The sequence below is a fragment of the Daucus carota genome, chromosome 6, assembly GCF_001625215.2.
Source record: "Daucus carota subsp. sativus chromosome 6, DH1 v3.0, whole genome shotgun sequence".
In the NCBI taxonomy this organism is placed as follows: Eukaryota; Viridiplantae; Streptophyta; class Magnoliopsida; order Apiales; family Apiaceae; genus Daucus; species Daucus carota.
This window is the reverse complement of record NC_030386.2, coordinates 20,495,966-20,523,922: the sequence shown is the minus strand read 5'-3', so window position 1 is coordinate 20,523,922 and position 27,957 is coordinate 20,495,966. Positions and strand designations below refer to the sequence as shown.

General features: G+C 36.0%; 6 protein-coding genes across 10 annotated transcripts; 1 reads left to right on the top strand and 5 right to left on the bottom strand.

Annotated features, from left to right (window-relative positions):
* LOC108226446 (calcium-binding protein KIC) lies at positions 1 to 735 on the bottom strand. Its single transcript, XM_017401408.2, has one exon. The coding sequence runs from the start codon at positions 437 to 439 to the stop codon at positions 74 to 76; it is 366 nt and encodes a 121-aa protein (XP_017256897.1). The 5' UTR covers positions 440 to 735; the 3' UTR covers positions 1 to 73.
* Positions 736 to 2,903: 2,168 nt separating this feature from the next.
* LOC108227879 (probable serine/threonine-protein kinase WNK10) lies at positions 2,904 to 7,159 on the bottom strand. 2 transcript variants are annotated; one of them, XM_017403250.2, is made up of 7 exons: positions 6,383 to 7,159; positions 5,467 to 5,504; positions 5,109 to 5,336; positions 4,811 to 5,031; positions 4,576 to 4,733; positions 3,980 to 4,373; positions 2,904 to 3,880 (listed from the first exon to the last, which is right to left on the bottom strand). In XM_017403250.2, the coding sequence occupies exons 1-7, from the start codon at positions 6,500 to 6,502 to the stop codon at positions 3,027 to 3,029; spliced, it is 2,013 nt and encodes a 670-aa protein (XP_017258739.1). In that variant the 5' UTR covers positions 6,503 to 7,159; the 3' UTR covers positions 2,904 to 3,026. The 2 variants fall into 2 exon arrangements, with proteins under 2 accessions (XP_017258739.1, XP_017258740.1); XM_017403251.2 differs by lacking the exon at positions 5,467 to 5,504.
* A 2,052-nt stretch (positions 7,160 to 9,211) lies between these two features.
* Positions 9,212 to 12,721, top strand: LOC108227542 (protein LEAD-SENSITIVE 1). 3 transcript variants are annotated; one of them, XM_017402747.2, is made up of 3 exons: positions 9,212 to 9,246; positions 9,581 to 9,693; positions 11,858 to 12,721. In XM_017402747.2, the coding sequence occupies exons 2-3, from the start codon at positions 9,600 to 9,602 to the stop codon at positions 12,550 to 12,552; spliced, it is 789 nt and encodes a 262-aa protein (XP_017258236.1). In that variant the 5' UTR covers positions 9,212 to 9,246; positions 9,581 to 9,599; the 3' UTR covers positions 12,553 to 12,721. The 3 variants fall into 3 exon arrangements, with proteins under 3 accessions (XP_017258236.1, XP_017258234.1, XP_017258235.1); XM_017402745.2 differs by having other exon boundaries at positions 9,243 to 9,381; XM_017402746.2 differs by lacking the exon at positions 9,212 to 9,246 and adding an exon at positions 9,373 to 9,487.
* A 93-nt stretch (positions 12,722 to 12,814) lies between these two features.
* On the bottom strand, positions 12,815 to 15,412 carry LOC108227541 (laccase-6). Its single transcript, XM_017402744.2, has 6 exons — positions 15,252 to 15,412; positions 14,990 to 15,141; positions 14,586 to 14,830; positions 14,365 to 14,493; positions 13,246 to 14,187; positions 12,815 to 13,126 (listed from the first exon to the last, which is right to left on the bottom strand). Exons 1-6 carry the CDS (start codon positions 15,360 to 15,362, stop codon positions 12,996 to 12,998), a joined length of 1,710 nt encoding a protein of 569 aa, XP_017258233.1. The 5' UTR covers positions 15,363 to 15,412; the 3' UTR covers positions 12,815 to 12,995.
* A 3,791-nt stretch (positions 15,413 to 19,203) lies between these two features.
* Positions 19,204 to 19,587, bottom strand: LOC108227543 (ylmG homolog protein 1-2, chloroplastic). The gene has a single exon (XM_017402748.2). It carries the CDS (start codon positions 19,585 to 19,587, stop codon positions 19,204 to 19,206), a length of 384 nt encoding a protein of 127 aa, XP_017258237.2.
* Positions 19,588 to 21,599: 2,012 nt separating this feature from the next.
* Positions 21,600 to 27,407, bottom strand: LOC108227544 (single-stranded DNA-binding protein, mitochondrial). Of its 2 annotated transcripts, XM_017402749.2 has the most exons (6): positions 27,241 to 27,395; positions 26,964 to 27,118; positions 26,413 to 26,621; positions 26,236 to 26,336; positions 22,011 to 22,070; positions 21,600 to 21,892 (listed from the first exon to the last, which is right to left on the bottom strand). In XM_017402749.2, exons 1-6 carry the CDS (start codon positions 27,302 to 27,304, stop codon positions 21,876 to 21,878), a joined length of 606 nt encoding a protein of 201 aa, XP_017258238.1. In that variant the 5' UTR covers positions 27,305 to 27,395; the 3' UTR covers positions 21,600 to 21,875. The 2 variants fall into 2 exon arrangements, with proteins under 2 accessions (XP_017258238.1, XP_063935669.1); XM_064079599.1 differs by lacking the exon at positions 22,011 to 22,070 and having other exon boundaries at positions 27,241 to 27,407.
* Between the last annotated feature and the right edge of the window lie 550 nt (positions 27,408 to 27,957).

Below are 27,957 nucleotides of genomic sequence, written 5' to 3'. Positions count from 1 at the left end.
TAAGTAGGAGAATTTATTGATAAAAGTAAGAAATTAAGATGAACCATGTATATATAGCCAACTCAAACTCGGATCAAAGCAGACTCTCAACTTCATGCTGGAGAGCCTTATCAAGCCACGCTTCAGCATCTTCCATCATACCAGGACTTAGCCTCACCATCAATATACAAAACTCCGTTTCATTAAGCGATCCATCTCCGTCCAGGTCTCCTTCTTTAACCATCGCTTCCGCGTCTTCTTTGCTCATCCCTTCCATTCCAAGAAGCCCTGAATTTTTCTTCAAACTCTCGGACGTGATCAATCCGCTTGCAGGATCAGCTAATAGCCTGAATCCGCCACACAGCTCTGACACGAACGCCTCCACGTCCAGCTTCTCCGCCATGACAGGTAACAGATCTTCGTACTGATCACCACTTCTCGTATCTCTGTGGCTTTCCATCTCGTAATTTGATTCGACTTGATCAAAATGAAATGGCTATTTATAGCAATACAAGGTCTCAATAATTTTAACTAATTTCTCTGGGAATCGATGCTGACATATCAACTGAATGGCTACATGTGAAATCTATTAAGCTTATCAAAAGTAGGTTGGAAATTTCGGAAAGTTGTATTTACAGACAACAAGTATCGTATTGAATATCAAATTACAGTTTCCAGGAAGGTTCCTAAATTCTGAGGTAAGGTATACGGCACTATGCCCGTCCCGACCATTTTTTTAGTGTTATTTTCAGTTCGTTACATTTTAAAACTTATTAAATATAGTAAACTTTTATAATATGAAAATCAACTACACCTACTATATTTATCCGAATACCAAATCATCTACGTGGCCAATTTAAATGTATACATATGGATGGGACAGAACGAGCAGAAGTCTATTATAAGTTGTGGACAAAACACTTGTTGAGTTGCTAGTGCCATGACTAGATGCTTCAAAATAATGGCTTGTATTTTCCTAACTTCTGCGAAGCTTCCTGCCCTCGTTCACTATTCTTCCCCTTAAATTTTACATAACTACAAAATATAGTGGCCCTGTGACCCTTGGTAATGTTTTATATAATAATACTAAATTTCTATAGTATTCTGCTTGTTTAGATTTATAATATGTGCGTGTGAATTGTAAATGCATAACTCGTGTTAGTTTGTCTGAACTGTAACTAAGAGGGGTGTATTGGATTGGGATTTTAAAGCATTTTTTTGCATTCATGAAATCCGAGGGTATTCGATTGGGATTGTTTGAAATCCATTAAAATCTTGAGGTATTCAATTGGGATTTTAAATTATGCCACAAAATCTGGTGGTATTCAATTGGGATTTTAAATTATGTTTTAAAATCCAATGGTATTCAATTGGGATTGTTTAAAATCCATTAAAATCTGATGGTATTCAAATGCTGATGGATTTTTTTTCATTTCATAAAATGATGGATTTTGTGGCATTCTTCAGTGTATTTTAAGTTTTTTGAAATCCCATCAAATTCAATGGGATTTTGAAGCATTGTACCTAAATCCTATCAACTCTGCGACATTTCATCAAGAATCTGCACAAAATCAAAATCCCATACAATCCATTAAAATCCATAGACTAAAAACAATGCATTAAAATCCCAATCGAATACACTTACCTAAGTTTAAGTCTACGTTTCTAGAGCTGGCCTTAAGAGTTTCATACGTTATTAGTTGACAATTGGATGGACATGAGATTAACAAGTGCTGGAAAAAATTGAGAAAATTGCAACACCCCAATAGGACAGTTACTTAACGACGGTCTGAGTTGGTAATTTTCTGCAATCTGTATATATGGGGAAAATAATGAAGAATTTGCATAAGAGTTACTTCTGTGTAACTGCAAGAGCAGATTGCTCGTTTATGTTGAATAATACATGATACAGTTGGGGTCTTTTCTGATACCCCGGGCCGGCCTTATACACCTAAAGTTGTTAGATGAGCTGGTTTCTTAAAATCGTGACGGAGCTCCCTGCAGGGAGGGGTCGGATTCCTATTCCCTCAAGCCCCTTCATCCTCTTGTTGTCTGCCTGGTCCAGTCTCCAGAGTCCTATCTCGTCCTCCTGCAACTCATTGCATTAAAATACCAGGAAAAAAAACTCCTTCGCAGTTACAAGCTAGTCCAGAATACAGATAGTTCTTCGTAAAACTACAAGCAACTTATCTTTGACCTCGGCAGGATAGATCTCAAAAAGCAGTACAGCAAGCAAACCATGTTGTATACATATTGCAAGCGACTTATATTTGACCTGGAAAGGGTAGATCTCGAAAAGCAGTACAGCACATTGCAACTTGGAACACTAACAGAGAGTGGAACATCATGACCTCAGGAGTTGCCTTAGCGGGCAACCCTGTAACACAGGAAATATGGCTAATAAGCAGTCAATTAACTCCGTTGATGAGCCTTTTAAGAATGTACCAGAAAATAGATCCGTGCTATTTCACCAACTGCTATCTATACGTAGTTAACAACCCACATCAGAAGAAAAACAGAACCAATAGTAGTTGTAGGCCTATTTCCAAACTCACCAAGCTTCATTTTCAAAGGGGGGTCCCCTCTTCCAGAGAAGCCTCATGAATTTGTGTCGGCAACTTGTCAATTTCAGTGAACATCCCACCATTCACGGAAATGTAGATGCAGCTTTCCACTCAGCAAAACTAGGTACATATGTAAACCCACAAAGAATCATTCGCAATCTTGCTCCATCAGATTTGAAGGAATTTTAGTTCCAGTTCTTCACCCTCTCTTTTGCTAAAAGAGATGATGGTGGTCAATAACATTTGTTTTGTAATCGCAAGTTCCTAACAATGTAAAACTGCAAAACCAACTAGTCTGTCATCTAAATTGCAACGAAATAACTTTTAATCTATCCTAGGACTAGACAAAGATACTAATACTCGCACAATCAAAAAAAATCCATTAAAAGCAAAATAACTGTCTAAATAAAACATATGAAAGCCATCATATAAAATAGAATATTTCAAGAAAGTCGAACAATTTGGACAAAGATCATCTTATCGTTAATTCATGGGCGGGTTCTTATCTATGATCCATCTGTTCCTAATGGCATTAACTTCTGCTTCCCCCCTCATCGAGAGTTCTTCAAACCACTGCTGATATTGTACCTCAATTGCATCAAGTTCCATTGTTAGTTCTGCCACCTGTTCTTCATCTGTCGAGGACAAATGCGAACTATTGCAACCCAAACCTGTCGAACTTATAACTTTGGAGACTCCAGCTAGATCTGCCAAAGTCATCTCCCAGTTTTTTGCAATGTCATTAGGTTGAATACATTCGACAACATCAGTATCACTTTCCTGCATTTTAAACTCGTCGTAGTATAAATCCCTGAAGTCCAGCTCAGAATCAAGGCCACTCGAATTTTGCCGTATTTCATTGATATTAGAATTAACATAATCAGCCTTTATCTCATTCTTCATAACAGTATCTTCGCACATCATTTCAGAAGCAGCTGATGCTTGTGACTCTTTATCATCCATATTTGCAAAGTTTGGACTTGCCTGTAATGTGATATGAGAGAGAGGGACTGAACTCTGACGCGGATTATGTCCAACATGCACAAAATCTTCTTGATGTTTTACGCTAGAGGTTAAATTAGAGACAGTCTCTTGATCAGGTGGGGATGCATTCCATGAATTTGGCATGAAAGAACGGTCATTTGTTTCAGGATTGTGACATAAATCCGGCAAAGCCTTTGAGCCTTTTATAATTTTGCTTATTAGATAATCAATAAAATCTGCAATAAAAGCCACATCATGGTCTGCTAACTCCAGCTGTTCAACCATTTCACTAGCAACTGATAATGCAGTGTCAGTTTCGAGATAGAATTGGAAGTGTATGTTTCTCACTCGGCCTGCAAATAAAAAAAACTGGTCACATAATGGCAGATAATTGATGATAATGGTAAAAATCAATGAACAACAACATGAGATATCATTGTTCATTTATGTACCGCTAAGGTCAGCTATTCGCAAGGTCAATGCTATAGAATTGTCTGGATTTTTCATGCCCCTCAATCTAAATTCATTATTCTGATGCTTCCTCTTAAATTCCAAAACAGGATATTGCGGGGTTCCGCAACTAGATTCTGTACATACAGACTGCTTATACTCATAATCCATATCCATGGAAAGAGACCCACAGCTCAAGACACTCAATGATTTGTGGAGCTCAGTAGACAATAACATCTGATTGTGATTTGTTTCTTTCGGAGTCTCAAGTTGGAAAAAGGGGTCCTTAAGAAGCTCCCTTGCTGGCAACCTTTCAGACGCTGGAAGCAAACACTTTTCAATGAATTCTTTAACTTTGGGATCAGACACCTTGCCTAGTGAAGCAGGTTTAATACCCTGCAAGAATATATTTTTTAGGGATGTCATTAATGATCTGTTTACAAGCAAAAACTATATTAAGACAAATTTTTGAATCCAGATGGAATCACACTTTATGCATTCCAAATTTCCAATTATGTTAGTGTATGAATTTTGTGCTACCACAGTTGTTGAACTAGTTGCTATTAGGAAGACATACAGTTGAAGAGGAGAAACTTACAGAAGTGACTTTCTTATAGATTTGAGCAGGATTCTTGCACTCGCAATATGGATATTCAAAGGTAACCATTTCCAAGAGGCACATGCCAAAGGAATATATGTCTACTAGTTCATTGTATTCCTCGTCATACATTTCCGGTGCCATAAATTCAGGAGTCCCTATTTAGAAAAAATAAGTCAGCATTCCATTAGTGGTTTATTCCACAATTTAAGAATCTCCGTAAATGTGCGCTTACCAATGACACTCTTCGCCGTAGGCTGCTGCCTAACAATTGCTAATCCAAGGTCCCCAATTTTAACTTCTCCGTGATTGCCATTTACAAATATATTGTCACACTTTAAGTCCCTGTGAATGATAGGCTGGTTCTGGCTATGAAGATAGTCCAAGCCGCATAAGATCTGTCTTGCCCAGCTTTTGACAGCCTTCATATCAACACATTTATGCTTCTTACGATATCTAGTATAAAATATACATGATTATTTAAACAATGGAAAAGGATGAACATATAGTAAAGGGACATGAAGGGGACTTACTGCCTCATACTCCCAGATGTGAAGAGCTCAGTTATCATGTTTATAGTTTTCTTCTTATCGTCTACCCATGAATCATACAATTTCATGATATTATCGTGTTTCAGTGATCTGAGAAGATGAACTTCAGAATACAATTTTTCAAAATCAACTGCTGACTGTAGCACATCGTCGACTTTTACCCGGCTCCAAGCAACTTCTATTCCATGAAGTTGATCGAATGCTTTATAGCTACAAGTAACCGGAAAGAAGTGCAAAAAAAGGGTCAATAAGAATTTGCCTCAAGGTTAACCACCCATCATTTTCTACATAAGTAATTCACTAAATTTAATAGACAGAAAGCTAAAGTTACAAAACATACACAGTCTTGAATGCACCTTTGCCCAAGATTTCATTGTACTGTAAAGATAGGGTAGAAAAATATATATTAATGATTGCAAAGGCAGATTATATCGCATAAGAATGAAATCTTGAAACGAAAAAAAAAAGTAAAATCCAATTAGGACAAAAAAATCCTCCCTCTATCCCAGTGGGTTGTTTACATTTGGGACGGAGTGCTCAAACACGCATTTTAAGGCTCTAATAAAGTATGGTATCATAAATAATTTTAATTTTTTCTCTATTGAATAAAAATTTAAAGTTGAAAGTTTTGTTCAAAAAATTAATATTTTAAGAATAAGGAAACTATACTTCATATACACCTTGAAATGTATGCCAAGCACCTAAGAAAACCCGTAAAGAAATGAGTGGGACGGAGGGACTAATACATAGAGGAAAACACAATATATAAATACTTACATGTACAAGGAAATTTCTTCTTATTGCTACAAATAGAAAGTAAAACTAAACAATATAACACAGCATATTAATCCGCGTGTTTCGAAATTTTCAGCAATCAAGTAGTGTGCAGATTTAACATCAATTCGGCTCATAAAGACAATGGGAATTAGTGGGACATTGAAATGATGATAGCTATCTGATAAGAGGTCTAAAATGCATTCACCAGGAGATATTAATCAGCGTGTTTCAAAATTGTCAACAATCAAGTAGTGTATAGATTTAACAACAATCCGGCACATAAAGACAATGGTAATTAATGGGATATTGAAATGATGATAGCAATCTGATTGGAGGTCTAAAATGCATTCACCAGTCCACATCAATAAAAAGGTCAATTAAAACATGTGTATGAGGTGATGGGCATATTTACGACATGTAATATAAGCAAATGTTAAATAACGAAATTGATAATAAAGCCACAAAGAAAAAGAAAGTACCCGAACATATCGACCCTTAGGATCCATTTCAACATAATCAACCTGAGGATCCACATTACCAATCAAACCATCCTTATATACAGACAACATAGACCCCCCACTTTGGGAACCCGAATTCATGATTTCGAAGAAATATCAAACAGATACAAGAGAAAAGACAACAGGGAAGATGACAAAAGAAAAGGAGAAACAACAATTAATCAAAAACCACCTCGTTATTGCATACAGCCAAATGGTAACAAATTAGACTGTTTTTGTTGTTGTTTCTGGGAAAATGGTTTTGTAGCAATAGAGTATAAATCGAATGCCGATCCCGTTGGTAATCGCGATCGACATTCGACACCAAAGTCATCGAGATCCAATGAGCTCGATGAAGAAGAAAGATTGAATCTTTGGTTGATTAAAAGCATAACCCCATCATCCATTGCGAGAATAAACAAGTTTGTCTCCTCATATCAATAAAGAATTGAGCTGCCGCTGCTGCTGCTTTATGAATAACAAATTACAATAATAATAAGAAGAAAACAAGACTCAAAAGAGAATCATAATTGGTTAAACCAATGGCGGCCCATAAGAATGAAGCAAGCAAAGGCTCGGAAGAAATGAAAGAGAGTAATTGGCAATTCAAGGAAGCTAGGGGGAGGGGGAGGAGGAGAGAGAGAGAGTGGTGAATTGCTATCGATATTGCTATTGATAGGAGGAGGAGAGAAGGGATTTCTTCTGGATTTTATTACCGGGTATCTTCTCGGGTTTTCCGATTTTCAAGATTTTCACCCACATTTGTTCGGTTACTTTGTTTCCCCTTTTGTTTTCATCCCACCTGCTAGGGGTCCACCTCGAAAAATTAGGTTGATCAAAAATTAATCATATATCAAAGTTAATATTTTTAAAATTTCTTAATATTGTATAATATAAAGATTAGATCAGAGATTTATTGATAAACATAATATAATATTACATTATACAATAATGATAATATTTTGATGATTATATATTTATGATATATCTTATCTTATATATATAATATATGCAAATAGGAGCATTAACAGATTTATTTAAGTTCATCTTCGATATTTTTCAGATTGAATTCTTGATGAATTGGATCCTACCAATTCAGATTTTTTTTTAACCTGATCTATATTCGACCTATTAGCTATTGAATCGGATCGCGTATCCGACTATATATGTCCTTGTCATCAGCTCTTAAACTCAATTACAAATTAAACCCAAATTCATTTTTCGACTTCAGAATGTATAATTTTATAAAATAATTACTTAAGCTTTTGTTTTATTTGAATTCGAATATTATAATATGTTTTATTTTATATTTAATATAATATATTGGATTTGATTAAATTAATTAAAATATGACTCGGATCGAGACGGTCAAAATCAAAATTGGATGGATGTTGGCCTCCATTTTCATAATTCCATCACTAATGCACAGAATATAATGATATGAAAAAATAAAAAAATAGCATCCAATACCATGTATTAACGTTATATCCTGTAACGTTTTGGATATTTATATAAAACGTTACATCGTGTAAGATTTTGTCAAAGTTAAAAGAATATAACGCTATTTTATGTAGCGTTTCGTTGGAGTTAAAAGAATGAACTCTACATGAGATAGCACTCTAATGGCGTTAAAATACAGAACGCTATTTCATGTAGTAATTTACTGGAGTTAAAACAACAAAATGCTATACGATCTATATGGTTCTTCCAAATTAAAAATGTTAAATTATCCGGCAATAATAACTTACATTTAGAGTCATTTTCCCCAACCATGTTATTTTGAATATTAATTATGTGTTTTGTGAGATATGTGGACATTTTCAAGTGGGATCAAGACCTTAACTGATATATTAGATCTTTTTAAGATAATCACAGTCAGTGTGATGATTCTTTTGCATAAATTTGTTTTTTTATACCTTCATGGATCCGTTCCACTTTCTTTGTTTTGTTTAGAGTCATTTTCCCCAACCGTGTTATTTTGAATATTAACTATGTGTTTTGTGAGATATGTGGACATTTTCAAGTGGGATCAAGACCTTAACTGATATATAAGATCTTTTTAAGATAATCACAGTCAGTGTGATGATTCTTTGGCATAAATTTGTTTTTTTTGATATCTTCATGGATCCGTTCCACTTTCTTTGTTTTGTTTGATTTTTTGTAATCAAATTATTTGATGAATAATTTATAATTATTTTTAAATGATTTTGACGATAAAATAATATATTTAAGAGTAGATTAGGCGTAGATTCTAGTAATATATTTTTATATAATTATTTATAATATATGAGAATGGATTATCAGATAAATCTGATATTGCGTATATGAGGTGAAACCGTGAAAGCGGGGACCTGGTGCATGCTGTTCATTTTTTGAGACATCATTTTCTAATTATGTGCAGATCTTTTTTAATTATGTGTATATGAGGTCGTATAAACCTCCTTATTACATTATTACATAATACATAATGATTGGATATACATATGTTATTTTGTGTGTATGAACTAAACTCTTGATTTCTTAAAAAAGAAAATAGATGGAGGCGGATGATACGTGTTACCTGAAACGACAATTCAAATATGTTTGAAAGACAACAAATCATGGAGTTTAATCATTTAAACACACTACTTATATAAGGTTAATCAAATATATTTTTTTCCTCAATATATGAGAATTTCAGTTAAAATTTAATCAATTTAATAAAAAACATACAATGACAAAAAAGTGTAACGGAATTAGTAATAAACAATATTTATGTAGTACAATTTTAGGGAATTTGTCGGTAATAAATAACAAAGCAAAATACTGAAAGAGGAATAGAGCAAGAGAATGATGAGTTGAACAAGGTAAGAAAACAAAAGGCAGTAAAGCAAAAGAGTCTCCATCAATCATCATCATCTATCATGAATGCACATACATACACACACTGATAAAATATATGCATAGATAGAATTGTAACGGTTGTTGATCTGATTCATTTGGTAAGCCAATCATCTCTCTCCACGCACACTCCCCCTCTCTTTAACTATTCCCAGAGATGATGGATGATGAGACCACCCACCTTGCAGGATTACTATTCTTATATATGTATATGTTTATGTATATGTAATGGGTCTCACTCTAAGCTGCTGCATTTGCGTTATCTTTCGTTGACCAGGGCTTTGACTTTTTGTGTTGCAGTTGAAGAGCAAGGGAAGAAATGGGGATACTGAGCAACAGAGTAGAGAAAGAGGAGTTAAAAGGGGGTGATCATATCTATACTTACAGGGCTGTTTTTGCTTACTCTCATCATGGTATGCAATGCAATGCATCCCTTGTTCTGGCTTATTCTTACATAATTATCTCAATCTTTGTTTCTTTCAATTCTATTGTTCAGCATATAGTTGGTTTTTTGTCTAATTGTTTGTGCTTAAAGTAAAGTATCTTAATGCCATTCTGTGTTTTGGAGAGGGTGATTGGTTTGGCTAGGTTGCAAAATTGGATCTTGGTTTCCGACTTCTTACTCTTAAGTTTCTTCAATTCGAGTCGATGCCTCCTAGGACTTCGTTCTTATTTTGTTTTTCCTTGAAAGATTGAGGTGTGGTTTGACACTGATGCTTTGTGACTTGGGTCGTCCTTGGACTCGGGCTGCTGTTTGGTTGGATAAAATGAATATGAATGGAATGGAGAGATGTGGGGAAATAAAATTAATGTTGGAGGACATAATTGAAAGATGGAACTGATGAGCAATTAGCATATTGGTGGGGTTAACTTTAGTTTTGATATGTGTGAATGAAATGTTGTGAGGGAAATTAATATATCAAGCGCCCACATGATAAAACAAATTCTATTCAGTTCCAGTTTTATCTAATATCATTCTTCCAACCAAATGGAGCTAGTAGTTAGGCTTTGTTCACCTGGATCGAATGGAATACGAGTAGAATGAAATGAAATTTGTACTATAAATTCTGGGTGATTAGATAAAATTTCTATTATTTTCATTCCTTCAATCATTCCATTCCAAACTATTTGAACTAGAAATCTAACCTACATCTTTTGGAAGGAATGACCATTCAACTTCTTTATCATGTTACCTTACAATCTTCATCATAAAAAATCTAGACTTACTCATATATAGTCACTATCGTTTCATAAATTCCTATTCTTTCCATAAAACTTCTTTTTGATTTTTCATTTCCTTCTCCCCCCATTCCATTCCATCCAAGTGAACGCAAGCGCAATACTAGAGTTTCGTCTTGTACTCCCTAATCATTCGGTATGAGTTCAGATGGTATGATCTGTTACACTTGTCCACTTTGGAACCAAATGAATGGTGAGAGAACACTATGAAGTTTGATAAAGAAAATAAGAGGCGTGGATGCAGTCTGAAGAATATAAATGACTGCAAAATTTGTATCTTAAGATTTGTAAATAAATGGTACAAGAAAATAATGACCTTCCATTGTGAAATTGAAAGAAACAGCTCTACTTTAAACTTGAAGAATGGAATTGGAGGGAATTAATATTTGTGCAAACATGTTTCAAATTTAGTTGAATTTTCAATTTATTCACCCACCTTTCGATTCGCTCGAGATGGGCACAAACTAATTGATCTGACTTCTGGGTTCGGTAATGGTACCCAATTTACTCTTCAGTTATCACTTAATAATGTTGAGCAATGTGCTCATCAAAGGCTTGGATCTCTTGGGCTGTAAAATTTGCCAACTCCTTGTTAGATATGGTTCGCTCTTGACGAAAATCTGTATTTATGTTGGTAGCCATATACCGTGCAAGAGGAGTACAACATTTTGATTTAAAGTGTCTATCGTTCATCTTTTCATGCTTGGGGTTAGAATATGGATGATATGTAGAGATACTCTATGACGTGGTAACAAAGAAGAAAGAGTGAAGAGTAATATTGTGTTTGGTTGGGATCAATAAAATGACATTTGAACTGTAATATGGGTATATACTCAAAAAATTGTGTCCCTTTTTCATTCCTAACAAATTGAACTAGAGCTCAAATCTCTCTATTTGAGAAGGATTGCTCCAGTCTCCCTCTTACCCATTTTCTTCCCAAATCTCATCACAACTTCTACAATCTTCCCTCCTACCACCATTGTTTTTCCTTTCTTTTTACTCATTCCATTCCATTCTCTTGAATCTAATATGACATAAAGGTTCCTTGTGCTAGCCACAAGTCACAAGGAAAGAAGTAGATAATCAATCGAACTAGATTGAAATTTTGCCTTGTGTTAAAAATGGTTTATTTAGAATTTGCTTCTGCTGTCTTTCCATGCATTTACTATAAATATATTCTTTATATGCAAACTATATCTTTCAGTGGCAGAATGATGTCAAAGAAAACTTGCAAGTGGTACACCTTGCTGTTGTCAATTCCTCAGTTGTTGAGATGCTACTTAAGCACGGGTTATGTTATTAATAATTCTTAATTAAGATTATTTAAAAAAAATGCAGGTATCTTTGTTGGGGGAAACAAGGTTGTTCATTTCACCCCTAAAAGAGAAGAGAATTCAAGCACTGAAGCACCTCTTATTACCTTTGATGGTATGTCAGACACAGCATTTTCCTGTCCGACTTATCCAGACTGCGGATTCAGACAGCCTAACAGCGGGGTAGTGCTCACCTGCCTAGACTGCTTTCTTCGGAACGGATCTCTTTACTCCTTTGATTATGAAGTTAGCCCCTCGATTTTCCTTACTAGAGTACGAGGTGGGACTTGTACCACTGCAGCATCTGATCCACCTCAGACGGTTATTCATCGCGCAATGTATCTGCTCCAGAATGGATTCGGAAACTATGATGTTTTTCAAAATAATTGTGAGGATTTTGCCCTATACTGCAAAACAGGTCTTCTGACAGTTGATAGGCTCGGGGTTGGAAGAAGCGGCCAAGCTTCTACGGTTATTGGTGCTCCTTTGGCTGCCCTTCTCTCCACTCCTCTGAAGTTGTTAATGCCTAGTCCTGTTGGTGTGGCAACTGTAACAGCAGGAATGTATTGCATGAGCAGATACGCTACTGATATTGGCGTTCGTACTGATGTTATCAAAGTAGCTGTGGAGGACCTGGCTGTAAATCTTGGCTGGCTCAATAGCGATGAAGAAGAACTTGAGAAAAATAAGGCCTCTGGCGAGCAGCTTGTGAAACTCTGAATTCCCATTAGTTTCTTGAGGAAGTTCAATACATGTACATACATTCCTGGCTTTCCTTGTTAAACATATATTCAATTTAAATGTGTTGCAATTGTGGGTTATTCCAGCCCATGACTTTGTATTTCAAGATTTCTATTTTCGTATAATAGTTAGTGCAGTTCTGAATTCATCCTCCTAGTCCTTGTTCCTTAACATCAAGTTTCTTTATTATGCCACTTTCCAGTCTGTGGACTTGATAGTTCTGAAAATCTAGGGAAAAGAAAAATTTTAATCATTTCTTGCAATTCTATTGTTAGTGAAGGCAAAATGTTGCAAGTACAATTCCCCCAATAATTCCTATTCCATCCAATCTTTTTCCTTGAAATACAAAAATGTTTTTGTAATAATAAAAATTACTAGTAAAAATGCACCTCCAATAACTAAAAGAAAAAGAATTTATCTCTTCAACATCTTGGCAAGTCTGCTGGAGGACGAGGAAGGGTCTGAAGCGGACCTTTCCCATTCTTCACTATGAATACAGTGGACAAACCCCATGTCAAATGTATCTCCAGGTGACAGTGCATAAACCATACCCCTGCAACATTTTATATATTACGCGATTAGTCTATGTACATATTTGTCTGTGTTTAAGTTACATGCTAGCTACGTCTACGTGTGAATGAACCAGATGTGTGTGTGATTGTGCATTCTTACCTGGATTGTCAGCAACGAAACGAATGGCTGCCCATCCACCTACAGGAACTCCTATGGTGTTCATATAAGGGGGATCCACTAGGTTAAATTTTGACGACTGTGGATTGTAGTTCCCAGTGCCATATCCTACGACATAGAAGCTGTAGCCATGAAGATGAACCGGGTGATTCTCTGTTGTGACTGTACCAGTATCCTGCAAAATAAGTTGAACCCTGGTCCCGAATTCAAGAACTTTGGTCCTTGTTCCAGTTAATGACTGAGTGTTGTTAGGAGCTGTATTTGGTGCCCCATTCACAAAATCATAGAATTTTAATGGCACCCCTGGGAAATCCTCTGTAAATAGTCCATTAATCTTGCTGTAGTAAGCTTGCAGAACTGAAACATTAGGCCTGGTAAAAGTTATGTTGTTCATTGATGCAGCCATGACACCTCCATTGTTCCCTTGGCAGTTTTTCTTAGGATTGCTGGACTGACATTTTTCAACGTTCAATCCTATGGTAAAGAAAAGATTTTCATCAATCTCTTTTGGTACATCACCTGAATTGAGGCTTCTGAGCCCATCCATCACTGTTGCAACCGCAAGATTATCATTAAAGCGAGGTAGACTAGCTGCAACTGCTGCACTATTTGGCAAGGCTCCTAAGTAATTGAAGTAAGCTAGTGAAGATATATTTTGAAATGACACGTTTTTGCCAGAAATGTACGGTCCCATGGCCATAGAATATCTTCCTATGGGTTGATTTGCGGTAACAAGAACATTGAGCGTCTGTCCAGGTCCTAGCATTACACGGTCTGTGGTAAATGGTTTGGCATACTCCCCATCCGCCTCAACAATTGTTATCTTATGATTAGCGATTGTGAAGAAACTCTCTGTGTTCAGTGTTGCACTTATTAGCCTCAAGAGGTATGTTTTGCCCGGAACAACATCAATCTTGTATACATCTGAGAATAAAAAGAACAAATTGATATCCAGCAGCATGTTTTTCCAATCAAAAATATAATAACTTCAATTCCAGACCAAGGAATTACCAGAAGTACTTGTAAAATGATCAAACCTAAATAGTCTAAATGGCAATCATATTCAATAAAATATTTCTTGTATCGTATTCATATGAGTACCATTGTCGGAGCAATTGTAGTTAGGACCTGGATGGCCATTGATTGTAAAAGCATCTGCTGGTGGAGGAACCCCGCCATCTGCTATAACAGCCTGCTCAAGCTTTACGACATCTCTCATCCAGTATTCCCCTGATGTGAGATTAAAGTCATACAAAGAAATATATAATTGAAGCCTATATATATTGAACATACTAAAAGTGATGATATGAAAATATATGTACCTAAAATTATGATGTGCTCTTCATGAGGTGATTTAAAAGGATATGGAACCCCGAGCTTAGGGTATATAACAATGGCACCATAAACAGTTGCTCGGAGCCATGAGAAATGAGCATGCCACATAAGTGTTCCCTTCTGCTTCACAAGACTGAACTCATAGGTGAATGTTTGTCCCGATTGAATGGGGCATTGCGTGATATAAGAAGGACCATCGGACCAGCATGACAGCATCTGCCTCACACCATGCCTGTAAAGTGAGCAAAATCAATATTGCAGCTAATGGACATTATTGTATAATCATTCAAGTCACAAACACACAGAGTGGTCTTAGGTAATTTAAGTAGCTTAGACACCATCTAAACCAGACCCGAAATTGAGTAGATTTATACATAAAACCAGTGATTACCAATGGACTGTGGCATTATATGGAGTCTCATTGATGACCCTTACAATCACTCGGTCATCCTCTTGAGCATACACAACTGGTCCAGGAAACATCTGGTTGATGGTCACAATTTTGTTGGTCTGACATAGTTTTTTGAGCTTCATGGTTTGCACCTGAAATGATATCATACATTTAGCAAACTCTTTCATAAGGCAAGAAACTAGTAGTAATTATAACTTGGGAGAGTGCATTTAGATATCTTGACAGAGAGATCAAAGAATACCCTGAATTCATAATATCTTGTTGGTCCTGCTCCTGGCCATAATGCCGTGACATCCATAGCATGAGCATATATTAATAAGCCTAAGCTGAGCGAAATGCCCAGATTTGCCATTCCTTTGTGAGTGTGTGCAGACAGTAACTAAAAGAGGGAAGATGGGAGCCATTGAAATGGTGATACTAGTTATATATAAGGTATATTACAAGGGGGGCAGAAGAAGCATCAGAAGCAATGTAGCTATTATGGTTGTGAGCTCTGTATCATGATTTGTGTCGCATGGTTTTGTAGTAATAAGTGTTGGGGAGATGTATGTTCAACATGGCCTCTAATGAATCAACAAATCTAAGCTTTAACATACATGTTCTTTAAGACCAATCATGACAGAAGAAGATTAAGCATTTTTCACCAGCTCTGAAAACAATTAACCGCAGAAACAACATTAAATAATAACCTACAAAAAAGAGAGAGTATTTGCATTTATGTAGTAGTAAATGGAACATGATTTTATCAGAGTCGGGACTAAAACATTATGTACATTATGTTTCATTAAGTTTTAGAACTCACTCCGGAATTGAAATATTTTCAACACCGCTGAAACAGTAATCCACCTCACCTCTCGGGTGTCAATTGTCATCCTGTCTGCATGCATAAAGCATTTTATTGCTTCTTGTAGTCGTATCTTAAAAGTAAATATGAGGTCAACTGGGTGATCACAAGTTCACAACTACAAACACAACTGAGGTGAGGTGAGGTGGGAATACCAGACACTATCCGAACCCGACTTGAACCCGACCCGATCCCGCAATCCGATTTACTGAGACAAAACCTGAAAGTGACCTGAAAATCATCCGATTGACACGAAATGGACCCGAAATGACACGAAATTAGAATTTCGTTTCTAATCACTTCAATTTTCAGTTTTATTTAATTTTAAGTGATTTTAGCTTGACCCAAAAGCGAAAGTCGACCCGAAATCGACCTGATTGCTGACACGAACACGACCCGTTATCCGAAATTGCTACCCCTTTCCACAAGTACGTACGTATGTTTTTCAGTAGCTTTTGGTGGACATTGATAGTTTAGTCAACCACAGACATCTTGCTTCACGCCTTCCTACCTATTTACTCCTACCTTCTGGGACTTTTTCATTATAATTTGGAACCTGCCTCAGGCCCTCTGTCATTTTTATTATATTCCCGAATGGCAACTGTGTCATATTAGAGAAATTTACATTTAGTCAGATTCAACTTCCACCCGAATATCCGAAAATTCTAATATAGTATTTAAATTCTGAATTGGATATATATGAATTTCATAAATGATTTTTTTTCATTAAAAAAATCACAATTGAATATCCCTGGATACAAAACAAAACGCCCGACTCCCCCTAAATAAGTAGGACAGTAGAATGATGAGAGAAGAATCTGATAGGTCACGCCTCACGCTTGTAGTATACGTTACACTACAGGCCTGCTCTTCTGTGGTGATGCTGTCTCTTTTATATTCTTCTCCGTCCCTATTTAGACCAATTCCAATCATGATATCAAATAACTACGTATCAGTACAATGGCTCATACTGTAAATGGAAAACACTTTCTTCTTTACTGTTAGTAAGAGTGCAAGGCAACAACATTATCTATTTGCTCAAGTTCAACAAACCTTCAAATCTACTTAAACCTCACAAGTGCAATTTAGATTCCATCAAGTAAAATTTCTACTTCTCCAAATATACATGACACTTTTTGCACTTTTGCTTCCTCTATTTCGATCTGATGAAGTTGGAGACACTGACGGGATCAAATGTTGGGACATCCAAAGCATAAAACCTCAAGAGAATACTTGCATGCCTCGTAGTAAAACAAACATAAGAAGAAAAGTACGTCTCAATACTTTTCTCTCAGTGGTGATTACAACAATGTTGTATGAGACTGAGTTTCGGAATAACTAAGTAACACCAGGAAGCAAATAAGCAACATGCATGAACTGGAATATGGGTGCACCCAAGAAGCACAGAATCGACATTAACATAAGCTGGAATATTTATGAGCCTAGGATACAGTTGTCATGTCGCAATGTTTTCACCAAAACTATGAACCCTAGACTTCCAAACCTCCTACATACATGTGGCATCAATCCCAATGTCATATCAAAATAACAATTTTGCATGTGTACAAACAGGAATGAAGGCCTATGCAGACCTCTGAACAAATTCTGAACATGAAAACATGATAAAGTATTGAGAATCCACATAAACATAAGCTGAAATATTCAGAAGCCTGAGAGACCGTCATCATGTCTCAATGTCTTCACCAAAACCTTTAAAGTAATATTAGTAGTGCCACTCCTACCTGGCATTTGCCCTCCCTTGCCATTCTAGAATCTCCGTTGAATTCATTTCATCTTGAGCACTAGAACAAGGGGTCGACAGCCAATATGGAAAATCACGGCTTTCATATCAATATTACTATGTCTATGCCAAATGCACCCGCTTTCATTATGTACAAAGCAAGAGGGAAGCAATAAGCGTGCCGCTTAATAATTTTGGTTCTATTCCAATGCAAGAAATATGTCCACGGAGGTAAGTATGCTATTCGTGAAGGATATGATTATTAAGTGAAATAGATCATTAGCATTATGATGAAGCTGAAGGGTATGAGATGAAGTTGCATTCAGAGAATGGAACCAAGGGAGTTGAAGAGAACAAAATAGTGTTTGTGTCTATTAAAATATAATTTCTTCCCCCAAGAAGCATAGTGAATCAACACATCAACTAAAGAGCAAAGTTTGTCTATTTGTGCACAGATAAGGGGAAATTCTGACATATATCCACAAGTAATATCTAAGAGTTACATTACCAGCATTCTTCCAACTACAATGCAAGTACTTGCGACTAAATAAAAAAGGCATTAAGCACAGAGGAGGTAGTGATCAAGTACTTGGATGTCCAGCCACCTGCTTAGGCAATAAAATCATAAGGTGCAAATGAATGGGCTAACTCGATCAGCTAGCTCCTGATCAAACAGCTCTAACATCCAGAAAAATTTCAGTGAATTTAGCTACTTGAGTTCAATACTAGCAGAATTTAAGCAAGTGCAGATTCCTCGTAACTCTATGTGATTTCAGGAACTAAAGACCTAAGTTATCTATTAATCAAAGCCAGTGAAGTGGTATTATTTTGTGAAGAGGTAACAACACCAAACCCCCCCCCCCCCCCCCCCACCCCCCAAAAAAAAAAAAACACACACACACACACACACATTTAAGCACCCTCACACGGCTGCCAACTATTGTAATGAAAAGTTGACATATTTGACATAGATGAAAAAGAAAATAAAAACTATTATTATTAGTGTGTTTCGCATCCCCAAAGGTGCCTGAGTGCCTCTATTGGAGATGCTCCGCGTTCAGTTCATGGCTAATGAGCCGTGTTAATGGAAAAATCTGAACCTCAATCCCATATGATTATGATTGGATTAGCAATTTGGTTGTTTGGAATGGGAACGTCATTCCCATAGGTGGGTAAATCACTCCCTATAACTCCTTGGGATTTAGTATCATTCTCATTCCCAATTGGCAATTCCGTTCCCTCAATGATCCAACGCCCTCAAATTTATCCCATAACATCTTAAATGGCAAGATTAAGTAAACTCACAAACATTGCATTATATCCCCACAAAGGCACAAAGCTGTATAACTATTTAATGCTAGCAAATGTTACATATTTGAAGCTATAAAATTATTAATATCTAAAGCAAATAGAAGAGGCAGGCAGTACAAATTAACATAACAAAAAGAAATCACCATTTGTATTTAGATGTTTACTATGTTGTAACAAATTGACAAACAGTACAGCCACCAAAATTCTTCATATAACATCTAGTATCGCAACAATATGTAAAATTACAAACCTCCATACCAAACCACAAATTCATTAACCTGTGCAGCATTTCTAAGCTCAATAAGGTGTGGTTGCGGCACCAAGAATCCCAGCAAGCGACCCCAAAACCGCAAATGCCAAAAGTGGACTAACATCCAAAGTATTGAAAAGCGGAGGAATTATATTTCTAAAAAGATTCAAATAAGGATCACACAAGTCCCGAATCGCTGACAACGGTTGACGATCCCATGGAATATTCGGAAACCAACTAAGCAACACCCTAACCATCAACACAGCACTATAAATCTCAAGCCATTTGGACATTCCTGCAGCTACCACAGTCAATGGTGTGTTCAAAGACCTGGGCCCACTACTAATTGCTGCAAAAAACAAAGGACTCATTGTGCAAACCAATGTATCTTGAACACCCTGAATAGCTAGTAGCTCATCTGGGTCAGGCATTGCAAAAACACCCCTTAATTTTAGGGCCAAAATCCCAACTTTTTGGGTCAAGAACCTTGAAATTGACAGAGTGATAGCTAGGAGAGTTGTAAAGTTTGAATCTTTTGATGAATTGGCTGGTGGGTCAGTGGGGAAACCTGAAGAAGATGATGAAGCAACAATCTTGGATTTTCTTGAAATTTGAGGACTGAGCTTTGGGTAAATAGATACACAAGATGTATGTATATGCTTTGGGTGTGGAGAACAAGGAAGAGATAGAGATGAGGAAGGGAGTTTTGAGATGGGAAGATGGATAGATACATTAGATGTATGTATATGTTTAGGATGTGAAGAGTGAAGAGACAGAGAGGTGTTTAGGAGATTTAGGGTTTGGGAAGCCATGGAATTGGATGAAAGAAGCTCAAGAAGATAATTCAATAAAAATCTCACCTTTTGTTGTTGTTTGCTTACACTGCAACACTTCAACAAATCCGTCAGTTTTGTTTTGTTTTATTCTAATTCTATTCTAATTTAATTATTTAATTAATAGTCAATATTTGCTAAAAAAAATTCAAAATTTATAAGATTTATAATTAACATATATTTATAAATAATTCCGGATGGCGAAGTATAAAATTGAATAAAGACGGTTTAAATTTTATATAGATAATATACCGATCAACACAATGACATTTAATTTTTTTTCTTTAATAATATATTTAAATATTTTTCATTATAAATTAATGATCATATTCGCAATTATGTGCAATTCCACACTGAATTTCATTATATAACACATTATAAAATTGTGCGAATAAGTCTCATAATCGATAAAATCAAAGATAACATGCAAAATAAAAAATAAAAAATAAAATTCTTGCATGCATGTCTGAAGAACAACTCATCTATGATACACAGAATCAAAATCAAAGAAACGAAGGAACTAATTCATAGGCCCAAGTACGGAAACAATCTCAAAAAATATAGTTTAATTTACATTGATGCAAGGAAGAAGAAAAGGTTGAGCAGAAATCAAGAAGTGAATGCAGTAGATCTGGTGCGGGGAAGGAGAGGCCGTCTGTAAGTGTTTGATAAATCAGCATGTCCATATCCGTAAATATAGTCATCATCTTCTTCATCTATATCGTCATGAACCGTGCTCAGGTTAATGCAGTAGCAGCGTTCTAATGACGCGAAGAACACGGTGACCACGCTGTTGCCTACCCAGTTTGCCACTCTATCCAGCTTCTCGCAAGCTATGGACCTTCCACAATGGTTGTCCAACCTCGTCTTGATATTCGATGACATTTCTTTCGAGCACATTGTTGCCTCTGCAGCTATCAGCTTGATCCAGATTTGAGTTTTTGTGTTCCTGGAGCATAAGAAAAAAGAGGGAGGGAGGAGTGGTGATGGATTCTTGTAATTTTACCTGTTCTAATGAATTTACCGTGCTTGTAGGAGTCTATTACCAAGTATTCTCCACAAAAAATGGAGAACCAGTCCTCCTCTGTACATGTAAGATACAAACATTAAAAGCCTCAGAGAAAAAACAGACATCAAGCCATACTTTTCGCCCCAAAATATCACAACATAATCAAAAGGCTGTTGAATAAGGCTCTAAAGTAGGGGTGAAGGTGCCCATTGCAACACAATGCAATAGCTCCGTGAGTCGACAGGCAGCAGAGCAAGCTACTACTCTAGTGTGATTCTATGTGAAGAACTAGACGTGTCCAGCAGAAAACTACAACAGAGTATTTCTGCATCTATTCCCCTCCGCAGTTTTCTCTTGGAACAGCCTACACAGGCTGTTTGAAGAGCAATTCGAAGGAGACAACAGTATAGTATCTGAACGGTAAATAAACTGCTTTGCTTCTCCCAGAAGAACAAACAAGCTAATGCAATAATGATAAAAAAATATGCAGAAATAAGTAATCCCCCAGAAACCTTTTTACATTCTACAATCGAATATGAAGAGGATATGTCTTGATCTATATGCATATCCATTTACTCGACTGAATTTGGCTAGAATAAGATTGATTGTTCAAATATGAATTTTATAATCAATTACATGTACATAAGAGTACTAGGCATTATACTTAATTAACTGAAGTAACAGCTAGAAACATATTGCAAGCTGCTGAGAGAGTGAGAGTATCTGAATTGAGAATAAGAACAACCACAAAACGATACCAATTCTTTTTCAGTTACAATAAAATCTAATTGGATCAGTATACAGCGTTACTCAATATCCAGACACCTTATTCTGCAGCTGCTAAAACTTTTTCAGTTCAGAAAAGCTCAACTTTAAACTAGAGCAATCCCTCTCCTGCAGAGGATAAACAAAAGTATTGGTACAACATAGAGTTTGCTCAATCATAACAAGTATCATGAAATTATCAGCTTTTTCAGTCCCAAAAAGCCAGTGAACTAATTGAAAAGCTTACGTAGTTCATCCAAAGAAATATTGCTGACACTTTCACCTGATTTTATAAGACGAATCCTACCTACAAAGGAAAAGAAATCCCATTGTAATGATGTTCAACAAAGAATATATTTGTCTTTCATTTCAGATTCTACATAATAATTTTATTAGTTTCGAGTCACGAGTCAATTAAGAAATTCTCTGTTGTATCTAGCGGTAAATAAATATGCAATTACATAAATAATATTCTACAAACATGATTGTTGAAGAATCAAACTTTTATAGTTAAACAATATGCAAGGCTTGAGGTCTGAGAATACAATCAGGAGGCTTAGGATAACCATGGTGCATTAGTAGCTTGACTATACAATTGGAGTGTTCATTAGACAGTCGTTACAGTAATTAACGAATAGTCATTTTCTTTGCAAGTTTCTGTTATTACCCAGTACATGAAAATAGAAGTGATAACACCATCTTTCTCCTCTAATTTATTCTCCTCTCTATAGATTCCCCCCAAGTACTTCCATAATTTTGCTCTCACATATCCTTTCTGTCTGATTTCATTTTAATATTTAAATCTAACAATTAATCTCCATTATCCTAATAGATCATAATGTCAACATATAGAAGAGAATGTGAACAATCACATGGAAGGAATAAGAGAATGAATGAAAATATAAGGAAGCAACTGGCAAAAATATTGGTAGGTTACTGATACAGGAAACATAAGTTGTCTAGCCATATTAACATGTTTATATTCACAAATATGATCTTGCTATGCACTATCTCACATCAACAGTTTGATTACTATATTATCACTTTGCACACAGGTATTAAATGACTAAATGATGTGTGATATTTATAATCACACTTTTTCCTCATATTTTAATTACTTTTGCATGAAATTGGATTTTATTTAATATATATTTTCATGTTTTCTTGTAGAAAATAAAGAATTCTCATAATAGAAGGAATGGAGCAAAAAAATGCATTATTTGAAGTGATTTCTAGCAAAATTCGGAATTTGGGACTAATTGTGTTGTGTTCATTGTTTTGATCATAACCGGAGTTCTGTAAGTCCGTTTTGGGCCCGTAAACAGCCGTTGGAAAGCTTGCGAGAAGACCTTTAATTCAATTAAGGTTTCAGAATTTATTGACATTCCAATCAGCCCAGAATATGGCCAGAAGCAGAAAGTCCGAATTTTCTACTTTGAACTCCTATTCTATTTGAGAAACTTATTTGTAGTAATTATTTTATTCAAAATATAGTATAGGTTAAGAATAGATCAGTTATTGTTTTGTTTTGTAATGGGCTTGGGAGTTACATGGGCCAAGAGACACACACAAACATTACACTAGAGCAGTTACACGCAAGAAGAAAAAACAGAGAGACACAGGGGAGAAAGCAGGGGGAAGAAAAGAGAAGAAGCAATTCAAGGGGGAAGCTAGTGATTGAAGATCAAATTCAGAGTTTCATCTTCTCCTATTCATTTTCCTTGATTGTATATTTGATATCATGTCTACCTTCATGTGTTTAGTTTATTTTCTTGTAATGTTGAACTAGAACTCTTGCTAGGCCCGTAATGGATTCTTGTGTCTATATATAAGATTATTCTTCAATTCTTGGTTTCTGTGCTCTTATCAATTGTTTATGATGATTTGTGTATATTGCTTTTCAAGGAATGATCAACCTTGAAATTGATTTGGTAATTCTTGTTGACTTGGGAGAGAAAACTTGAATTAAGGCCATATCATAATAACTTGGGATTAATACTTGTGTTGATTTGTGTTTAGGATAGGAATATACCTAAACACCCCAAGTAGTCTATCTAAGGTAGCTTTTAATGCTGTTCTAAGGCTTAAATTCTTCATAGGAATATGGGAATTGGTTGAGGAATTAGGATCACTTGAGATTCGGAAGGACCGTGTGATTAGTAGAAACCTTAGACTAGCAGTTGGAGCATAGAAATAAAGACTTGGGAGTGACTTATTGATGAACATAAGATGAAGTTATTGGCCTAGTTTTGTTAATCTTGAAATTATATTGTGTTAGTAAATCTTGATGGTTAATTACTTTGTCATTTTCAAACCATTGTGTAGTTTGACTTGAATTAGAAGAACAATTGTGTGTGGTATTTAGCAGCTTAGAATAAGTCTCAGTGGGAACGAATTTTTATACTACTTGTAACGATACGTGCACTTGCGTATAAGTTGTAAAATCGCTAACAAGTTTTTGGCGCCGCTGCCGGGGACTGATTTTAAGTATTTATTTGTTAATATCATTACATTGTTAAGTATTTTAAGATCAAGTTATTTATTGTTCTTTTGTTGAAATTTTGTAGGAGTTCTACAGTGTATGCGTAGAGTGCGCTCATCTTCACTTATTCCACTTGACTTGGAGATTGAGAAAACTGCAAAAGCAAACAGAAGAAAAGCTAAAGAATCTAGGAATCGATCATCCACGATGGGTGATAATGCAAATGTTCCTCCCAGGCGTTTGCGGGTGAAGGATTATATTATGCCTTCTTTCGATGGCATTCATTCTAGTATTGCAAGGCCAGCTATTGCAGCAAATAATTTTCATGTTGATTCAGCAACAATGCAAGCTATTAGAGACAACAAATTTAATGGCCTTTCTGCTGAAGATCCCAATGCTCATTTGAGGAATTTTCTTGAGATTGTTGATAATTTCAAGGTCAATGGTGTTCCCGAGGAGACTATTAGATTGAGATTGTTTAGTCGCTCACTTGATGGAAGGGCTAGAGAATGGCTAGATTCTTTGCCAAATAATTCTATTACTACTTGGAATCAGCTTGTTGAGAAATTCTTAAACAAGTACTTTTCTCCTGCAAAGACCGAGCGCTTGATAAAGGAAATTCAGAATTTTCAGCAGTTTGATATGGAGTCTTTGTATGAAGCTTATGAAAGATTCAAGGACCTTTTGCGAAAGTGCCCACATCATGGGTTATCTGATACACAGAAGATCCGTACATTCTATAATGGGTTGACAATACAATGTGCCACTCAAGTTGATGGAGCAGCTAGAGGTTCCTTGACAAACCAATATCCCGAGGATGCTTTTGAGATATTGGAGGATATTACTTCAAATAATTGTAGAGCCTATGATCGTTCAAGTTCAAAGAAGGTAGCAGGTGTACATGAAGTTGATCCATTGACATCTTTTTCAGCACAAGTGGTGTCTCAATTTGAAGCTTTGAACAAAAAGCTTGAGTCTTTATCAGTGGATAGACAACAGCCAGTTCAGTCGGCTCATCAAGTTCAGAATATTCATGTCTTTTGTGATATGTGTGGGGAAGGCCATCCGACTCAGCAATGTCCATTGATCTATCATGATGTGGCACAGTCTAGTTCCGTGAACTATGTGGGAAATTCAAGCAATCAGCAAAACAATCCTTTCTCCAATACCTACAATCTAGGTTGGAGAAATCATCCCAATTTTTCATGGAATAACAATGTTAGGTCAAATATGCCTTTCAAGCAGAATGTACCACCAGGTTTTCAACAGAATTCAAGGCCACAAGAGATGGAAAAGAAGCCTAACACTGAAGATCTTTTACTTCAATATATGCAGAAAACTGATGCTTTAATTCAGAGTCAAAGTGCATCGATGAGAGCGTTGGAGATGCAAGTGGGTCAATTGGCTAGTGCTATCAACAACCGACCTTCGGGTTCTTTGCCTAGCAACACGGAGCCAAATCCCAAAAATGACAAAAGAGAGCATTGCAAGCCAATTACTTTGAGGAGTGGGAAAGAAATTGAAGGAAACACAAAGAAAGTTGATGATGGTGGAGATCCTGAAAAAGTTTTGAATGAAGAACCTAGTGTACTCTCAAATCCTAAGGCTGATGCATCAACACCAAAGAAGCATGTATATCCTCCACCTCCATTTCCTCAACGTTTGCAGAAGCAGAAGCAAGATAAGCAATTTCAAAAATTTATGGATGTCTTCAAGAAATTATCAATCACTAAACGACTACCCATATATAACTTCCCAGCAGAACTTTCTTACAAATTGAAACAAAGGAACCACATCACCAGGAATGATAAGAAAATATAGCTGTTTAGTGAGTCTTTTCACTTTTGTAATTGAGCAAAAGTTTACATCAGAAACACGTTTAAGCAATAAAAGGGTTGATACCAAGAATCGGAGCAAGGATTAAATCAAATAAAAAATCAAATATGATTACAATTTTTAAAAAAATATTAATTAAATTAAGTTTACATACCATCACGACGTACACAGATCTCTGGTATGTTCTTAACAGTACCATTGATACTATCATTGTAGACTCTGGTTTCGATATCACCCTCCACATAAACTGAAGAGCTGAAGGAACATTACAACATCAGCAAGGCAGAAGGAAACAAAATAACCTAAATAGCAATAAACTAATGTCACATACTTTTTGACAAGTTTTTGGATTGCATAAGCGCCGAGGTCATCATTGTGCACAGCAATTCTATGCCACTGAGCTGGCTTTGGCAAGTCTCTAGTTCCCAATAGTCTTTGATCGAACATACCTCCTGTCCCAACTGTAAAGATGGTAACAGTTCGACCATTTCTCAGAATCTTCTGAACAGGAACATTCCCAATTTTTCCACATATAATTGCCTGCACAAGTGACATTTAAGAAATGAGAATTACAATTAACAAATTGGCTTCCACAAGAACCGAGTGAAATCTGAAAGCGTTGTCTTTCATGTTTCCATGGTACAGCTCCGAGCTTAAGAAATAACTACACTAATCATATTACAATCAAAAAGCATATATCTCTGCTAGTCACACACTCACACTTGAGACCAACATGTCCTGATCACATCCCGAAACGCCATCACTTAAGTAAAGTATGAGTTGGTAAAATACGGTTAGCATTAGTTGGTAAAGTATAACAGATGAATTTAAAAACATACAAACATTCACATTGTAATAACATTTAAGGACATATATATAAACCTTATGCACACCGCGAAAATCCCAGCCTTTTCGGGGATCGACAGTCTGTAAATGCAACTCTTGTTTCGGCGGAATAAAGTCATCAACTTTATCAGCATCAGATTCACTACCAGAAGAGGCAGTTGTATACAGTGCATTGCTTCCGCAGCCCGGCACTACAAATCATCAAACCCCATCATATCATGTGAAAATGTGAGTGCTCTGCCATCTATTTGTTAAAAGTCCTCAGAGAAACATATAATAAATCTTAATAACTTAACAAATGTACAGTAAGTACCGGGAAATAGAGAGCGGGTTCGAGTGAAAACCGAGAGATTCAGATGCTTTGAGATCGAACTCATTGTTATAACAACCTAGTTATCTATGAATGTGTGTATCACATGCTACTCTTGTCTTGTTGCAAATTCATGAACAGGGGTTTAAAAAGGGTTTAAGAAGGATTTCGGATCCACCCGGTTAGATTCGACCCGATCAATTTATGCAGCCGTCTATTATTTAAGAATAAAATTTGAGAGTAATTCAAATTATTATTGGATAATATTCGACTATATTTTATATTTTTGCGAAACAATATTATCCCATATTTTAATTTAGAATTGATTATCTGATACATAATCTTTTATATTTATAAAAATATAAATCAATTATTTACTTACAAAGTCAAACATTATTTTAGCTAAACAGTCAAAAGCCACTTCAGCTCACCTGGGGTGAGCATTCAGTTCGGTTAACCGAAAACCGTACCGAATAACCGAAATTTTTCAGTTCGGTTAACCGAAATATATATTTCAGTTCGGTTTTCGGTAGTGAAAATTTTGAAATTCGATTTTTCAATTTTTAATTTCGGTTAATCGAAAAATCGAACGGTTAACCAAATTTTTAATATTTGATAATATTTTATTAATAATAATATCTGTATTATACTACGAAGTATCAGTTTAAGTTTAAATAGCTTCGTTGTCATATCAAATTCGCTTCTTGATTAGGATTTGTA